Source organism: Apteryx rowi, unplaced genomic scaffold (genome assembly GCF_003343035.1).
Source record: "Apteryx rowi isolate R43461 unplaced genomic scaffold, aptRow1 scaffold_40, whole genome shotgun sequence".
In the NCBI taxonomy this organism is placed as follows: domain Eukaryota; kingdom Metazoa; phylum Chordata; class Aves; order Apterygiformes; family Apterygidae; genus Apteryx; species Apteryx rowi.
This window is the reverse complement of record NW_020450530.1, coordinates 481,373-499,298: the sequence shown is the minus strand read 5'-3', so window position 1 is coordinate 499,298 and position 17,926 is coordinate 481,373. Positions and strand designations below refer to the sequence as shown.

General features: G+C 42.6%; 2 protein-coding genes across 2 annotated transcripts in view; one reads left to right on the top strand and one right to left on the bottom strand.

Annotated features, from left to right (window-relative positions):
• The window catches only part of MED15 (mediator complex subunit 15), a 31,433-nt gene extending 15,162 nt beyond the window's left edge, over positions 1–16,271 (bottom strand). Inside the window, exons 1-8 of the mRNA XM_026075053.1 lie at positions 16,044–16,271; positions 9,763–9,850; positions 8,445–8,496; positions 7,859–7,888; positions 6,362–6,577; positions 5,446–5,708; positions 4,297–4,671; positions 3,019–3,105 (exon numbers count right to left, since the gene is read on the bottom strand). Coding sequence (XP_025930838.1) covers positions 3,019–3,105; positions 4,297–4,671; positions 5,446–5,708; positions 6,362–6,577; positions 7,859–7,888; positions 8,445–8,496; positions 9,763–9,850; positions 16,044–16,111 — 1,179 coding nt within the window. The 5' untranslated portion in view covers positions 16,112–16,271. The remainder of the gene's footprint in view (positions 1–3,018; positions 3,106–4,296; positions 4,672–5,445; positions 5,709–6,361; positions 6,578–7,858; positions 7,889–8,444; positions 8,497–9,762; positions 9,851–16,043) is intronic.
• A 1,089-nt stretch (positions 16,272–17,360) lies between these two features.
• The window catches only part of KLHL22 (kelch like family member 22), a 19,335-nt gene continuing 18,769 nt past the window's right edge, over positions 17,361–17,926 (top strand). Inside the window, exon 1 of the mRNA XM_026075034.1 lies at positions 17,361–17,448. The gene's annotated coding sequence lies outside the window, so the exon portion shown is untranslated. The remainder of the gene's footprint in view (positions 17,449–17,926) is intronic.

Here is a 17,926-nt window from a genome sequence, read left to right as displayed (position 1 = left end):
TTGTTGTATTGTGGTTGGTCACGTGTGCATGCACACACGGTTTTGGTTTTGTATTTTGAAATAACTGTGCTTTGGAAAGGAAATGTGTATATATATATATGTGACACCAGTTCTACTCTCTGAGCAAAAGGAATCTATTTTTCCTCCATTCTTCCAGCTGTTCAAAAGTTAGTGTTCACACTTACAAAACCTGTGACCCTTTAAAAAAGGAAAGAGGGTTCCAAAGATTGCATCCGTTTTATGCGAAGGAACGTGTCTATAAAAGAGTTGTTCTTGTCAGATAATCTAGAACTGGGAGTCAGCCAGAAGTGTTCATAGACTTTTGAAAAAGAACTTAAACTGAAGGTAAATCCTTCTCCACAGCTGAAATTGAGATAAATCAATTTATAGAAACGAGAATTTTACCCAAAGAACAGAGAGCAAGCAGAGGAAGAGAAAGTCTTCCTTCACTGTAAGATATAAAACCCATTATTTAATAAAAACGATGAACTGGAATATAATAACCAGAACTGTGAACCCGTAATTTTGTTCCATATAAAATCCAAGGATTCAGAATTCCTTAAATATGGAGCTTCCAGTAGAAAAATACGCACTGCGCCGCCACCACCACTCCATTAAAGGCAGGCCAGGTCTGATTTTCAAAGAGCAATAGCTAATCTATATTACGTGCACCTGAACAAGCTGCAGCAGAATAGTGATTTAAGCTTTGTTCATACTTAAATCCAGTTGATTACAGGTTTTCTCTTGGTGCTCCAAGCACTTCTGTAGCACTCTACGGTCACTAGGACACTGCTTAGCTTATTTACCTGCTTCACTTGTGAGTTATACGCCCTAAGGAGTAGATACCGAAGCAGCATAACATTCACCTGAACAGTGTCATTATGACAGCTTCAGAGAAGAACTTCAAACTCACATGGATCCATGTTTGAACTTGGGATTGATTTTGGTTTTACCTAGAAATGCTGAACAGAAGCTTGATGGAAAAGGAAAAATGCAGGCATATCAATGCAAATTCCCAGTTTGAAAGCCCAGAGAGACCAAGCTTAACTGTAACAAGCAAATATTAGGATAGGGTTTGTTTAAAATAAAAGTTTCCCAGGACCAAATGAGGAAATCAAGATAGATTTATTAATTCTAGTGACAGCAGAAAATAGACTAAAGACAGGAACAGAATCTAGTATCAAAAGAAACTTATAAAAATCAAAAACAATCCAACCATGCTCTCAAGACCAAAGCTGCATTATAATATTCTACAGAGCTACGATCTTAAAACTAAACAGAAAATTGTTATACAAAGTACAAGAAAACAGTTTAATTATAGGACTTAGCAGCATTAAGTGAATTTTAGTAGACTTGTACTGTAACAGCATGGACAAAAATGGAGTAAGCCTATCTAGGGAGTTTAGAAAACTCCATCTATGATAGATAATGAGCAATCCCTGAGTTTAGTACACACGGCTTAACAAAGCTGCAATGCAAAACCAGGTGACAACCAACCATATTATCACCAGAAACTTTTCAAATGCGCTGTGGTATTAAGCCACTGGCGTATGAATTCACTAAGCGGGACAAGAATTAAGTTGCCTGTACATAAGCACAATCCATCTGCTTAGGAGTTGGAAAATGCAACATTAAGTTAGTAAAACAAACAAACAAAAAAAACGGGGAAAAAAAAAAAATCAGTCTCCTTTTAGTCAGCCTAAGTCCCTGCAGGTCCCAAATGGAAATTATTCATGAAATAAAGTTTTAATTCACATTTCAACTGTAGTAAATGAATTCTACATTGCTGCCAGTACCGTATAAACTCTACTTACCACTGCTCAGCTTTAGCATCCTGTGTTATGTCAACACAAGCAAAAGGACCAATACAGAAAGAGAATTCAGCCACCAGCAAGATCGCGGGCTATATGAGGTTGAGAGGGTACATGACACTATTCCTGATATAAGTCTGGGAACCAGTTGTTATCACTCACCCTCATTCAATAAGACCCTTTGATTTGACCAATAACAAAGGGTCTTATTGAATCTAGACTATTACTTTTCTGCTGAGGGGAAAATGGTGCAATATGTGGAGTGTCTGGGAATACAGACACAACTTTGCATTAATCCTAGTCAACCTCATTTCATCTCTCTGCCTCAGCCTCTTCCTCTACAAAGTGGTAATAATTGTACTTACCCATGTCTGTAAAATGTGTCAACATGAAACACTACAGAGGTAAACCAAAGACTTTCATATTCTTGTGGAAAACAGGATGAGGGATTCAGGTCAAGCAATTCCCAATTTTTCCCCACATCTCCTTCATAATAGACATGCATCAAAGAACGATCACTGGGGCTACAAGTGTATTGCAAGTAAAGAAAACTGTGTTTGACAGCACTTTCATCCAGCACTTTTTTTTTTTTTTTAATGTAACTCTGCACTTGCGATACATGCCATTTTTCTCTTAACAATTCACATTCACAACAAGGGCAATTTATATCTACGGCCCAGTTCACTCAGAAAAAGAAAAGGAATGAAAGATGAAAGGAATGAAAGGGAAGCATGGAGAGATTTCATTATCTATACTACTTTTTGTGCTTGATACATGGAGATGGAAGGTAGACCAAATGTGAGTTAAGACTGGTAGGCAAAGATTCACAGTACAGAATTCAGTTCACACGACAAAACAGTCGTCTAAGAAAGTATAACAAGACTAGAGGTGATACACTCCAGAAACCAGCAGTCAAACTTGTAGCATGACCACAGTAGGCCGTCTTATTGATGCGCACTCCTATGCCACTATGGGCAACAATCTTACCTAATCAGGACAGAGAACATGCACAGAGAGGTTGTCAATGAAATCCTGCCTCTGACTCCAGGCAAAGGAGAAACAGCATAAAACCCATATTCCCTTTATAAAGGGGATGACCAGTGTCAGACCCCTCATCAGAAAGCCACCAGAAACCCATCTCCATGCTCATCTTCAGCATGCACTTGCTACAGGCCTGCACTAGTGATACTGGCTCCAGGGCCCTTACCTGTCCTGCAGCTCCCATCTGAGCAGCTTGGGCCTGAGCTGCTTGCACTGCTGCTGCCTGCTGCTGCTGGACCAGCTGAGCTCTTACCTTGAGTATGAAAAGAAAGAAAAGTAAACATCTGTAACTGATTACAGAATGACCCTTCTGTTTCATTAAATTAACCACATGCTTAAAAAAAGCGCACAAGCATGTTTTGGAGACAAGACTTAAGATCAGCCTCACATACATATTCTAGGAGAATTTTTAACTTTATGAACTCAAGTGCCCAGGTTTCTAAGGTTTGGAACAGTCTTCCCCGAAACTGTGCCCCCAATATCTGACTCTTTCTTGCAACTTCTTCCCCGTACTATCAGATCTTCTTATGAGAATATTAGACATTTCAACTTTCTGGCAAACATAGTTAACCACATACATACTGACTTCCCCCAAGCACAATATGAAGCACCTACCAGTGACCAGCATTTCAAACTTTTTATACGTTTCATTTAGACTGTCAGAGGGATGCACATAATATCTAAACTACTCCTAGACTAGCTGGAAGGAGCACAAAGTCAGTAAATAAACTCTTCCATGTGGGGTCAAGAATTTCCCAAGTGGGGCTGGCCCTCCACTCCCACACCCCCAGCAAGGTCCAGAGAAAAACAGGTCTCTGAATTGTGACTGAGATTTTGCTCAATAGCACACAGCACTCACTGAGCCCACAGAAACTGCCCATAATGCAACAGTTAGAAAAGCTGCACCATTAACAGCACAATCCCAACTTCTAAAAATGAAGTAATAAAAGATTCAGCAGAGTAAAACTATCACCTTGTCCACATACTCTTCCAGGCAGGGACTACCAGTGTCTTAACTTTGGCTAAAACCACTGCACATGGCAGCAAAAGCAAAGCCGGTGTGCTAGAGAGCCACCACTGGCTCCAGTCACATGCACTAGGCCCTCCAAAGCACTTGCTAATGCTCTAAAACAGCATTCATCGTGGAGAAGTGATTTTTACCAGCATGCATTCTTGCCTCCTTGTCCATCCAAGAATAAGCCAAGAAATATTTTTTTAAAAATCACAGATTTCCAGAATTCCTAGTCTTTGTGGATATGGAACTGTTCTGTGCTGGCAGGCCCAGAAATAAACTTTTAATGTCACCATACTCATAACAGGCTAACTACAGATCTTTTAGTAAGCTATGGTATTTCCTACTCCATTATTAGCAAAGGGTCAAGAAAATTTCTGTTTCTCTAAAGGATCATAACGAGCCAACAATCAGCTGGCCACTAGCCCTTACCTGCATTGCTTTTAATTGTTGCGGCGTGAGAGTGACAGGCATAACCTGACTAGGAATTTGTCCTGAGATTGCCTGCGCCTGAGACACCATGGGCTGGGGTTGAGGCTGGGACTGTGGTGGAAGCTGAGACTGTTGTGCCTGAGCAACCTGTTGTTGCTGCTGCTGCTGCTGTTGCTGCTGCATCTGTTGCATCTGCTGTTGCATTACTTGTTGAGGTGGCTGCTGCTGTATCTGTTGCTGTGGTATTTGTTGCTGTTGCTGCTGCTGCTGTTGCTGTTGCTGCTGCTGTTGTGCCTGCATAGCCTGCGCTGCCTGCAGCTGCTGCATTTGGGCAATTCGCTGGAGTTGCTGTTGCTGCTGTTGCTGTTGCTGCATCTGAAAAGCAGGAAAAGCGAGGATGCTAAAGCTTCCAGCAATGCTATAGCAGCCTTATTTTTACAGAGTAGGCCAAGAGCAAACAGAATGCTAATGCATCAGGATGAACATTCAAGCCCAAGTTGAAAGCTCAAATTTTTTAAACACTCACTCTTCAGATATATCACTTCTACAAAGTGCATATCCTGTAGTATCACTCTCACTGTGAGAAACCTGTCTCACTACTAAAACAGTTTTCAAAGGCAAAGATGAAGTCCATCAGCTTCTCCCCTACAAATGGGCTCAAAATCACTTCTTCAAATACAACCAGCTAGCATCAGCACCACCATTTACCAGAACTGCACAAGAACATAACTGAAGATCCTCCTTCTGCTTTTGTGCCTAAGGATGATGCATATATTATGTTCTTGGCACATATTTTTTAAAGTGGCAATAAGTAATTCACACAGTGACAAAACAGCCACTATTTCTAGAGTAACGGAAGTATTGTAATGGAACTCTGTCCTATGTTTATAAAAAGAAAGGTTTTAATTCTCTGTTGCTATGACAGAAGCAAGTGATCAAATGTTTAGACCAATAAGCCCTTCCTCTAGGATGCAATACACTGTTGTCAATTAAATTGCCAGTCTAAACTGAAACCCTGCCCCATAACAGACAGAGCTAATATTCAGTACTGCCATGCAAGCCAAAGCTCCAGACAGAACAGCGTCACTGGACAAGTAACTGACCACAGACCACCTCAGCTGCCGTTGTGATTGTTTTGTTTGCCATTACCTGCTGCTGGTTTTGCTGCTGCTGCATCTGCAGTTTCAGCATGTGCTGTTGCTGCTGCTGGACAGCTTGCAACTGCTGCTGTTGCTGCTGCTGTTGCTGGGCTGCTGCAGCTGCTGCTGCCTGCTGCTGCTGGACCTGAAACTGTTGTTGCATGGCTGATTGCTGGGCCTGGAACTGCTGCTGCTGCAAAGCCACCTGCTGCTGCTGGAATTGCTGCTGCTGCTGCTGTTGCTGCTGAGCTATCTGCTGAAGCTGAAGTTGGGCTAAAAAGGAGGTAGAATATACTTACAAAATGAAACCCAAAACATGATGAGAGACACTACCCAGTATAACTCCACACTAATTTAAGATAATCTTTAAAGTACATGAATGTTCTTGGTTAACACCATATACTTTTGCATCCTCAAGTGGAAGACTGACAGCAAAACTAATGGTACCTCCAACTACCTCCCTCTACACCTCACTGCCTATATTGAGACAGCAACCTAAGTACAGAGTGCAAAAAAGTGCAGGAAGAAACAGTGTCGCTTAGTGACCACTTGAAGAGCCAACAATGAGAACACACCTTAGTCTCCATGAAAATCTGTGAGAAAGAGAAGCTCCTAGAGACAACATATTCACAGAAGCCACCAGCAGGAAACACAACAGCCATAGTAAACATAGGTGGGCTCCACAGAAGCAGCAAAGTCCTAAAATTGACATCTGGGAGGATGGAGGAGGCATTTGCTCATACAACAGCTAGTTCGTTCCTCACTATACAAAGGAAAACGTTTATCCCATGAGGTAGAAGTATTTGAAATTGGTTCTCCTCCCTGTGCTTCTCCCAGGTGATTAGGCCAGAAGTATTAAACAGAGCAACGTACTGAAAGGCTAATCTAACAATTTCAGTGGCTGAAGTGGCTAAATGAATACTTACTCTGCTGAGTAGCTGTAGAGACACCAGGCATCCCATGAGGGGCCATCCCAGAGGCTCCAGGAGGCTGCTGCTGCCCAGGGAGACTCATCTGTTGTCCCATTGGGCCAAGGCCACTCATCCCACTCATTGGTGCTCCCTGAGCTCGCGAAGCCATGCCCATYCCAGGTGCCCCTGCTGGGGGACCCCCAGTTAGATTTTGCAGGGCATTCATAGGATCTACAGAGAAAATAGCAGAGTTACTAATATGTAGCCAGACATGCAATTGCCTCCCCAAAATTCTCCATTCTCTGGCATCCACTCTCTGACCTACTAGATTCAGACCATGACTAGATCCAACCCCTGAGTATCTAAAACTCACTGCTTTGCCAGTGAGACCACAAGAAGCTTCTGGCAGATCTTTCCCTCTCTGTAAAAAGAGTAGAGATTATTTAAAGTGCTTCAGTTTTGCAAAATTTCAAATAAATTCTAAATATATTAGACAAAAGGAATTCATTAGGCATCTCTGGATATATATACAAGACAAAACAGGACACCAACAAAACTCTTTAAGGATATACAAGCTTGTAACCTCAAAAAACAAGAATAGAGTCCCGCTGTAGATCCAGTTTGACCTCTTCCTCCCGAGGTCAACATGGAGAAGCAACGCTCAGACCAGACGAAGTACCTTGACCTTGCAATACAGCTCCCCTAGCCATAACATCACATTTGCATGCAGTAAATAAATTCAGTATCTTTTAGTCAGGAGAGTCACAACCTGAGTCCTGGGCATACACAAAAGTGAAGTCGAAGACGGAACAGGAATTCAGAAGGGCAAAACACAGCATGGTGTGTAGAAACAGTATTTGTTTTATTCATGATGTATAGAACACAACCCCCCCCCCTTCCTTCAGGATATTTGTCAAATAATTTCTAACGGTCTAGGCTGGATGCTAATCAATCCTAGGCACTTCACACTTAACCTATAGAGGGATAAAAGTGGCAGACTATATTACGTTCCTAATATATAATGATGTAAAAATTATCACAGAGGCAGAAGACAATGCAGATCTAACCTTAGCCAAATGACAGAGTGCATATACCCCACAAGAAACAAAGTTAATTTCTAATGCAAAACACTGAGGAACCCAAAGATGGCTAGGAGAGATGGGACTGCCGAGCAGGAGATTGTTTTCAGCCACTCTTGTTCTTTGCTGTGAGTAAACAAACAGGGAAACAAACAAGTATCCTGTGTCACACCCAAAACACAGCCCAGGCCTGTCACCCCCACCACTGAGCAATTCATGAGACCATCACACTACCTTTCCTTTTCTCCAACAGCATTTAGTATTCCAGCTGGGAAACCCACAGCCTTAACACAAAATGGCCCTGGTTTCTGAGTTGTTCTATTGGGGGGTGGGGGGGCAAAGAGGGGAAGGGAGGGAAGGAGAAAGAGAGAGAGAGAGAGAGAGAGAGAAGGGGAAAGGAAGAAAAAAAGGTGGAAAAAAAAAAAGCTCTTACCACTGACTGAAGCCTGAGATTTCTTATTGTCTGCAGAAGGAGAACAGAAAAATTGATTTTGTTCATCTTGTCACAAGCAAATTTGGCACTTTAGACACACCCTCCACAAGAATATATTCACAGTATAAATAATCACTATCTGCCGTAGTTCTACCCATCTCTACACAGTTTACCAGACCCACTGTCCCAGACAGCTCTATCATAGCTATAACAAGCATCATAGTAGAAAAATATTTTCATCTTTATTATCAGATATAGCTTCAGGGCTGAGCATGCAGAACAAAACACATTAAGCTAAACTGATCTGGTAACCAAAATGCTATATAAACAATGAAAAGAAAGGAAAGATGCAGGAAAAAAAACCTGATAAGGTGAAAGAGTAGTAAATTCAAATAATTTCTCAAAGACTTCACTTATAGACATACATTACAAAAGAAACAATATTTAGGAAATTGTTAAAGCAACGCATGAACAGTCACAGGCAGGACCACAGGTACAAATGCTAAAATTTACGTGTGTTTTTTTTTTTCCTTATGAGCAATCCTGTTACCGAGAAAAAAAAAAAAAGAAAAAAACAATTACTTACGAATATCTCGAAAATGGATAATAAGTCTGGCCACAAGAGAAAGATATTCCTCCTAAAGGTGAAAATGAGTATTTTAACATGGGAAACAAAACAACCATGCCTTTCTGGTCCTTCCGCGTTCTTGCTCCTCTTCAACAGAACAGATTTTCCTTTACAGGGCCAGTGAGCTCTTCAAAGCAGTTCACTTGCAAAGAACACTCTGTCCATGTACTAAGGGGGAATATTTTCACTAGAAAGTTGTTGTGCTTGATAGTACAAGAATGGCAAGAGGTCACAAATTCATAGCAAAGAACAGGCAACCTCTGTGACAGTCATACTAATAGGACTACAATATGTGTATCCAATTACAGAAGAATACATCAATTTTTCATTTTTTACCCATTCTAGTTCCTTTTGCTTAAGGACTGAACCTTCTTATTTAGTACACTGACTTATTTTAATCTGGCATTGAACTAAGTCACATTCATATGGCAAGAACTTTTTTTAAGCTAAGTTAGTATTACAAAAATGAGTAAGTCAACATCTCTAAAGAATAAAATTGTCCAATTTACCTGGCAGAAGTGCTAGAAATGAAAGGACAAGTATTCTTTGTATCATTTTATTAGCATGCCTCACAATGCATAACAAAGTGCCAAAAGGCTGAGAGATTATACCTGCACATGAAACTTCTAACTCAGCCAATGAGGATGCCATCAGTAGGCATAAATTTCTGACAGAAACATCATAAAACTCTCACCAAGATAAAACTTATCTCAGAGAAAGATGGCTTGTTTGGAGGCAGCAATAGTATCCAATTTCTTATAAGAGAGCTCCAGGAAAGAGGTTTACATCTGGGTAGGGTCTAGAATTGTACAAAATGATAACCAGACTTCCACAGAGACCTCAACACTTCCCTTGGTCTTACTCCTAAGACAGCCTTTCTGTTGATATCTTAGTCTCTCCCAATCACCATGCTGGTCACACAGAATAGTGCTACACTGTAGATAAAGGAAATTCTGTACAGTTTACTACATGCCAGTCTTTAGATAAGGCTTAATTAAGCATGGTCCCATATACACATTAAATGCTACAATGTCAGCCAAGCTGTCTTGGCCTGAAGTCCTGCTTCCTATCTTGATACTGCCCATATGGGATGCAAAACACTTCCACTTACCCTAAGGGAGAAAAGGATCACACTTAATCCAAAATCTTGCATAACTAGGTACTCTAAGCAAAGACTGATAGTTAACGATGTGCATTGGGTTTGCTGTTTCTGTGGGCTGTTCCTAACTTCTTTTGTCATCGCAGTAACTTGTGGAAATACAGAGAGATGCTTTACCCTTGTTTTGGCCTTCATAAAAACGTGACTCTCCATATCTTTGCTGGATTTATTGTGGGCAACACCAGCCTTCCTCATAGCTTCATCACTGAAAAATAAAAGAACAAATAAGGATGAAGATCAATTGAGGAAAACCCTTTCTGTAGTTAAAAAGGTCTGTATAACAGCTTTTTACCCCTTTCTTTTTGACAGATCCATATATAAACTAAAAAACTCATACATTACTTACAGCTGTTGCCCTTTAAAAATTTCTTCAAATAACTAAGAACCCAACTCATTTCTAAAAGGCAACACAAACATTCTCTGCAGATACTCAAGAATTACTGCTAGGCAAGCCATTACTTTGCTGTCTGAAGAATTATTTTGACCAAATGCCAGGACCTGCTCATTTGAGGAAAGTTGAATGACAGGATTAATGTAATCCATATTCTGTGAACAACGGGCCTGAGCCTGCCTAGTGTCACATGTTTCAGGAAAGAATCCTCTGAACATAAGGTAGAATAATAAAAAATAAAAAAACCACCACTGATTGCACAAAGCCACAGAGGTTTGACCAGCGACCTGAGAATGCAGGAGCATTGTTCAGGACAGAGAAGGGGAGATGCATATGGGTGTGAAGGGAAGGAAGAGGACAAACAATATGAAAGCAGCAGGTAAAGCAGCAGGATGAAAGGAAGGCCCTGATGATGGGAAGTTAAGAAAAAAAGAAAAAACAAAGCTTTCAATTCCCTTACTCTTCTTTCTCATTTACCAGCCAGAATAATAGGGGCGTACTGTCCTTTCTCCATCACGCCTCTTGTAAAATGGATCTAGTTCTGCCTTCTGGATGGGAAACTAAACGTGTGAGAACAAAAAAAAAAGAACATGGCCCAAAAGCATACTGCTAAGGACACGAAGGGGAGAGAAGGGGCATTTTCAGTACATCAAAAAGTAACAAGTAATTCCACTATGAAATATGCACAGAGATGAATACATCCTGCCCGAAACAAGAGTTCAGTCAGGAGAACAGCCCTATTCAAATCCTCAGGGCAGTCTCGTTCTCAGAAGCATCTCATTTTGCTGCAAAACTCGTTGTGTTTTAATGCAGCCCAGTAGCTGCAGTTTAAGTTCCATGAACAAGTTACCAGGAAATACTTTTACCTTGTAATTAACATCTCATCACTTATATCTCAGTAACTGTTGTTGCATAAGCATCTAGCCTGCACTAAATGGATCCCTGAAAGTTTCAGTCAATCTGAAACAGGACCACCCTTTTCCTCCCCTGAATTCCTACCACATACATCCCTTGCAGCAGGACCAGCGTTTAAATGAGCAGCGAGCTGGTTTAGCTTCCTGAACTCAGTCACTGAGTCACACAAGTGAGAAGAGCAAGTGCAACAATCTCGACATACGGGGGCTTAGGCTGCCACAGTTCACATCCTTACCTTGCAAGAAGCAGTCTAGTAGCGTGTAGCTAACCTACTGTAGCTTGCAGAGAAGCAGACAGCAGAGCATAGCTAACCTGATGCAAGTCTCCCTCACAGTAAGTTGCTCATGTGGCCAGACAGACACTGAAAAAGCTGTTTATACATGAAGATTATTTAAAATGAAGTTGGATGGGAACCTAAAGCAGAATAACTATTCCTTCCTGTGCAAACAAGCCTTGAAGTGAGCTGCTCACAAAGAAACTCTACTGCAGAGGAGGAAACCACATCCATTTTTTTGCTGATGCCTCCCTTATTTCCATACTTTTCCTTTCAGAAAGGCTGCCACTAAATCCACACTACTCTCTGAATCCTCTCTAAGGCCACAGCTGCACATTACAATGATAATGCCTCTCATTCTGAAGGCAGCAAGAACTGAGAACACAGAGAGATAAGGAAAAGAGTATGCACAGGCAAGTAAAGGAAGTCACAGAGACAGTGATAAATATGGTATCAGGAACTTGGGGGGGGGGGGGAACATAAAAAGAGAAATTATTTGCTCTTATATGTACCTACCATTTCCTTTTGAAGTTATAGAACATGAAAAATAGCTACCCTTAATCTTCTATTTCAGATCACATCTGCATTACTAGTAATGACACTCAAGGTACTTCATATCATAACTGTTGGTATTCCAATAACTGGGGGGGGGSGGGGGGGGAAGAAGGGCTGGAGGGGAAATACACAGGTTCATTTGTCTACAACCGTATCCCATCTGCAACCAAAAAAATATCTGTGTTAAAAGACTGGGAAATTCACTAATAAATACTACAGCTTTAGCATATAGTTAAGGATACAGAGTATTGTATCACATCCTTCCAGAACACCACATTCACCAAAACTTTGAAAAGTAGATGATACCTGACAATTCAACCTTCACCTGCCTCATAAGCACTTACTGAATGCATCAGAAGATACACGCTGAAGCTCTGCCTTTGCAGTTGATGCAGAACACTCAAGGTTGCAGTTTCATGAGATGAAGCACTTAACGGCAATATCGGCTTCAGGAATTCCCCCTCCATTCCTAAGAAGCTTGTTTCTAGCCCAACAATGTGCCACTTCTCACTCAGGCCAACTGATCTGGTTGAAAAACTTGCAAAATATGTTGTTCTTCAAAGCTATACCAGCTCTCCAAACAATTCACACCATGATTGCATGAATCAGTTGTTCCAAGCAAAGGGCAATGAGTTGCAGGACCAGCAATACATTAAGCCAAACCCAAGCTTCATCACCAAACGCTACCTTATGAAACAGGATGCCTGATCACTACAACACTCAGTTCAACAAATTTTTCTGCCATGACGAAAAAAAAAAAAAGTGTTCAGGTGAACTGAGCCACATCTACCTAGAAGGATTAAAAATCTCCAAATAAACACCACTGAATAAGCTAAATTTTAATCACTTATTTTGGCGTATGACACTGCCCCACACATTTTTGTTACGTACAGATGAGGTATAACACATTTTCATCACTGACAACCCTCACTGGAAGAATACTCATGTGGTTAGATACTGACAATACAGACCAGCGGGAGACCCAAAAAGGAGTCATCCCATGTTACTTCATTCATATTTGCTTGACAGAACACATCATGACCTAAAGGGCATTCCAGTTCCCAATAACCTAGCATCTGCCTCAGTGCCACAGAAAACTGCCTTCAGCTACAGAGGGGAAAGCAGGGGTCAAACCCACTCTCGCAAGGCCTTGTCATAGCACTGACTTCCTTTCCAATCCTGCAAAGTCATGAAAAACCACCTTCTCACTGCGCAAGGAGAATCATCCCCTCACAGCCTAACAAGCCTTTTCTCCAGCAGCAGTGACTAAGAAGCCTCTCCCTCCAAATTATGCCAGTATAACCATTCATGTGGCTGTGCAGGCAGCAGTACTGAAAAACAGTGCTGATTAAAAATAACCACTTTTCCCAAGTTATTTTTAACTTTGAAAAATTTCTACATCAGGTTCACCACATGGTGACCCAAACAGTTGCACTGAAGAGGTACTGCAAAGGCAGAAGTTCCTTCAGTTCATAGTTGTGTCAAAATAAGCATTTATAAAATTAAACCCCTAACTTTCTATAGTCTCAGGGAGGGAGAAATACCTTCCTTCTTAGCTTGATTTTGCCTCAGGTCTCAGAGAATCTAGGCTGGAATATAGACTTCAGGTTGCTTTATGAACTAGTTTTGTGAACTCAACATGCTTTCCTTCTAACACAGGCTGTAAGTAGCATGAGGTAGGAACTGTAAACAATTATGTACCAATTTTACCACCATGCAGCCCAGTTCAGGTTTGTCCTTCAGGCAATACCAACATTTAAAAACATATTATGGAAAGGCAGTTAAGACAGAAGAGGAACCCCAGAGGCACAGGTCCCGAGGCAGCAGTATGTGCCTGCTCCCTGTAAGGAGCAGAATAAAGGGGTGCCTTGCAAGCCCAAGTATACAACCACACTCCTACATCTTCTCCATCTCCTGGAATAACCTGAGAGGAACCTGAACTGCTCCCTGGATTTCTGGATCTAGCAACAGGATGAAACACTGCCCACATAGGATCTAACTGTTTAGGTCACCAAGTGCAGTACTCTGTCAAATGAAGATAACCAAGTGATACACATTGGCCTCAGACACATTCACTAGGATGTCTGTTCCACAGAGTCCCCCCAGAGTGCTCATCTATATAATGCCACTATTCCAACAAGACGCTTAAATTCAGAGTTGTAAAGGAAACCCAAATGTGAAATAACAACAACAAATTACGATTTCTGTATCCAGCAGCTATAACAAAGGCCATCAAAATGAGGTATGTGAAATGTTCCATACATTTAAGTTAATTTTTAAGATCAAGTGTTAATATTTCTAATCATTATTTGCAGAATGAATTGAAAGATATGCACATAAGCTAGTGAATTTTCTTGACTGTTAGGAATAACCTTCCTACAAAATTGAAAAAACCTTCAGAAGATATTTATTTTCATTATCTCCCTCCTCCACCTACTACGTATGCATCACTAATGGCAAAACTAGAAGTTTATGGAAAGAAATAGGAACTTGTTACATATGCAACTCGAGTCTTTCTACTTCGCATTGAACAGATCTATTATAAATCCTAGTTTTGGCTAGCTTCACTTTATTCCAACATGAAACTGAGCCAGGCTAATTTCAGATATGCAGTACATGTTAATACACTTCAAAAAAAAAATGCTGTAATCATTGTACACTTAACCCCATAACAAGTTCATTTGCTTTTTAAATAAGATAGCACACTTCATACATTTACATTCACTCTAAAGCAGGATGGTGCATAAGGAAGCAACTTGACTTACAAAACACAACTTTGGTGGGGGGCAAAAAAAGTTGTGTTAATACAGTTTTAATGAAAACCTCACAGACCATACACAAGGACATCTGTGTATATGGGTAAGAGCCTGACAGAGAGAATTTTAATTCTGTTTTCTCACAACAAGAAATAAAAGTTTAAAATAATTGTCATCTTTTCATATGACATTTTACCTTAAAAAAGAAAAAAAACACTAAAACTACTGAACAATAAAATCTTTATCTGATACTGCATGCTTCCACTGAAACATTTATCACCATTTTTTAAGTATTGCTCATAGAAGACAGTTACAGTTTGTAGAACATACATAGAAACAACAAAAAACAGATTATTGCATTAAGGTTTGTATTGCCTTACTCGTATTAATTTCCTCAAAGTTATATAGTGTTGGAGGGCATTTTTGCTTGCTTGTTTTGAGAGAGGAGAAGAGAAGAAGGAAAAGCAAGGAAYTCATCTAACAATACAAATGACTTTGCAGAAACTTTAGAAAGCAAAACATCACTTTTGAACACCAAATACACTTGCATAGCTTTGACAGACATATGCTATGGTATTCCTTTCCTGAATGCCATAACAGTTTGATTCTGAAACATCACAGTAAGTAAAGCAAGAACTTGGTATTACTGCCATTATTGGCCTAGCTTTTCCCACCATGCAGTCAAACTGTGTACTGTTTACATATCAGAATGAAACAGGCAGTTTCATTCATGTTTGTTTTTAAACATTGATTCTCATAAGCAACAAATCAAGATCAAACTTTTCAAGCATGCATAAATAAGGATTTCAACATTATAAGTAACAAACAGTACTTCCACTTGTATAATAACCACATTATGTTGGGTAAAAGGGCCTTCCATGAAATAAAAAAAGCATGCAGAGAGCAAAGCACTTCAAGTAAAGTGACTGAAGACTATCAGAGAGACAAATTGAACTTTATTTCTTTTTAGCAACTTTTGCAGCATCAGAGAGAAACCAATTATGGTGCTTACTCTAGAACTGACGAAATAAAACCCTATCCAGAATAATTAAAAAATTAAATCACTAACTTTTTTATTTTGTTTCTTGCCACAAAAATGTCAGATACAAGATAATAACAGTGATCTTCACAGGACAGAATACGGTAAACTTAGCAATGCTAAAGGTAAACGACACAGTCGAGGAAGAAGCCCTAATGCAGAGCCTATGGAGCTGGAGAGGCAGCAGGTGCTCCTGAGAAGGAGGAGAAAGGAGAGAGGGAAAAGGATCGGAGAAACGAGGTCAAAAAAAGGCCCCGGCCAATCCCCCGGCCCAGGCCTTGAGCCGAACCAGGGGACTCGGGCGGAGGCAACGGGGCGGCGAAAGGGCCGTGAGGAGCAGAAACACCGGACAGACCGAGGCGGGAAGGGGAGGCCCGGGAGAGGCCCGCAGAGGAGCGGAGGGACAGGGGGGAGGGCAGCCCCCCGGCACCGGCCGAGCGCGCCCGCGGCCTCGCCAGCCCCACTCACATCTGGCTGACGAGCTTCTGCCGGAAGTTGGTGCTGCGCCAGTCGCTCTCGGGCCCGGTCACGTCCATCCCCACCGCGAGCCCCGACCGCCGCCACAGTCGCGCTTCCCTCCGCCGCTGTCGCTCCGCCACACGCCACCACGGAAGTGACGCACGCGCACTTCCGGCGCGCTGAGTGATGGAGTGGAGTGAAGGCCGGGCGCGATCCCGGCCAGTTCTCGCGAGAGCGGGCGGCCCGGTGCCTGCTGGGAAATGGAGTCGCGACGCCGAGGAGAGGCGTGAGGCGGCGGGCAACGGGACGGGCCCGCGGGAGCAGCGGCGGGCAGCGCGCGGCTGGCCGCGGCCCGGGAGGGAGCCGCGGGAGGCAGGGCAAGCCCAGACAAGGGGAGAACAGGGATTAACAATAATACCGCGAATGCCCCTGCAAATGCTACTCGTAAAACTAAAGGAGAAATCCCACTATCAGACTGACTCATCCACTTGCTGTTGATCCTGTACTGCTGATTTTGGGGGAGGACTGGTCTGAGAAATAGTATGCCTACAGTCTTGCGTTTAGTGCTGGCATCACTCCCTCGCTGTGATCTTTCCTTGGCCATTCACCTAGGAACAGCAGAGAATGGTACAAGATACTCCAATATTACGGATTGTGAAATTTCAGATAGACCCAAATTCCTGCAAATGCTGAAGCAAACAGATACATAGGTGGAGCTGGTAAATTTACTTCTACAAAGCATTAATACATCTGGCAAGTCTTGCCTTCATCTTCCCTAGTTGTTTCTTGGCTCCAGCACAGTCAAGACCTGTCAAGACTGTGAGTGCTGCTCCAGAGAACTGACAGATTCAGCTTGTGCACTCTGCAGCTGCAATTCTCAGTCCCTTTTACTTTGCACACCCCCACAGAGTAACAGATAACAAGCTGCTTGTGTTATGCTGGAAGAGAAAATGGAATGCAATGGGGCACAGGAAAGCCCACTGCAACCCTTCTTAGTGCCATTCCATCCCAAACCTGATCCCTGCTTCTTCTCCCGCCTCTTCAAGCCTCTTAAAAAAGCTCAGCAGGTACCCGGATCCTCCAAGTTTCAGATCCATAATCCTGAAATCCAAGAAAGGATATTTATAAGTATGCAGTTATCTATTTTTAAATAACCAAAAGCACCAAATGCCTCAGCCACTTAATGTTAGCTAAATTTGCCTCATCTATTGAAATCAAGTCATTTTACTTCTTATGCAACCTGCAGTATCTGCAAGGGCCAGTTTGATCATCCATCACTGAAGTTATGTGACACGACTAATTTCCAGGCCCCTGCTGTTTGGGGTTACCATCCCAGAGCACCTCCAAAGAAACCCAAGTGCTCCCACCCCAGAAGACACTCCAGCGCTGGCAGTAACCGGAGGCCCCTCGGATGGTGAGTGCTCAGGTAACACCGAGACCTTTCGGCCCTTTCCTCACAGGCCTAGGGTGCAACCGGCCAGGGACGGGACACGCTCAGGGGTAGGTATTGCCTAATATAAACGCTTCTCGCGCATGCTTTGGTCGAAGTTTCCGTATTTCTGCCCGAGAAAGCTGTGTGACAGGTCGCGTTTCACCCTACCAACAGAAACCCTCTAACCCCCGCCGGCCCCCCGCCCGCCATGACAGGACCCTCACAGGGCTGCCCCCGCGGAGGGAGACGTCAACGCGCTTCTAAGCCTCCCGGCCCCGCGGGGCCACCGTATGGCAACCCGGGGGCGCCGACCTCCTTCGCCCTCCCCCTGCGAAAAGGCGGCGCCCTCGCCGCCGCTCGGCCCGCTGGGAGATGTAGTCCCCGCGCGGCGCCGGGGCACGCCGGGAGCCGTAGTCCAGCCGCTGCCCCCCGCCCCGGGGCATGCTGGGACGCGGGCGCA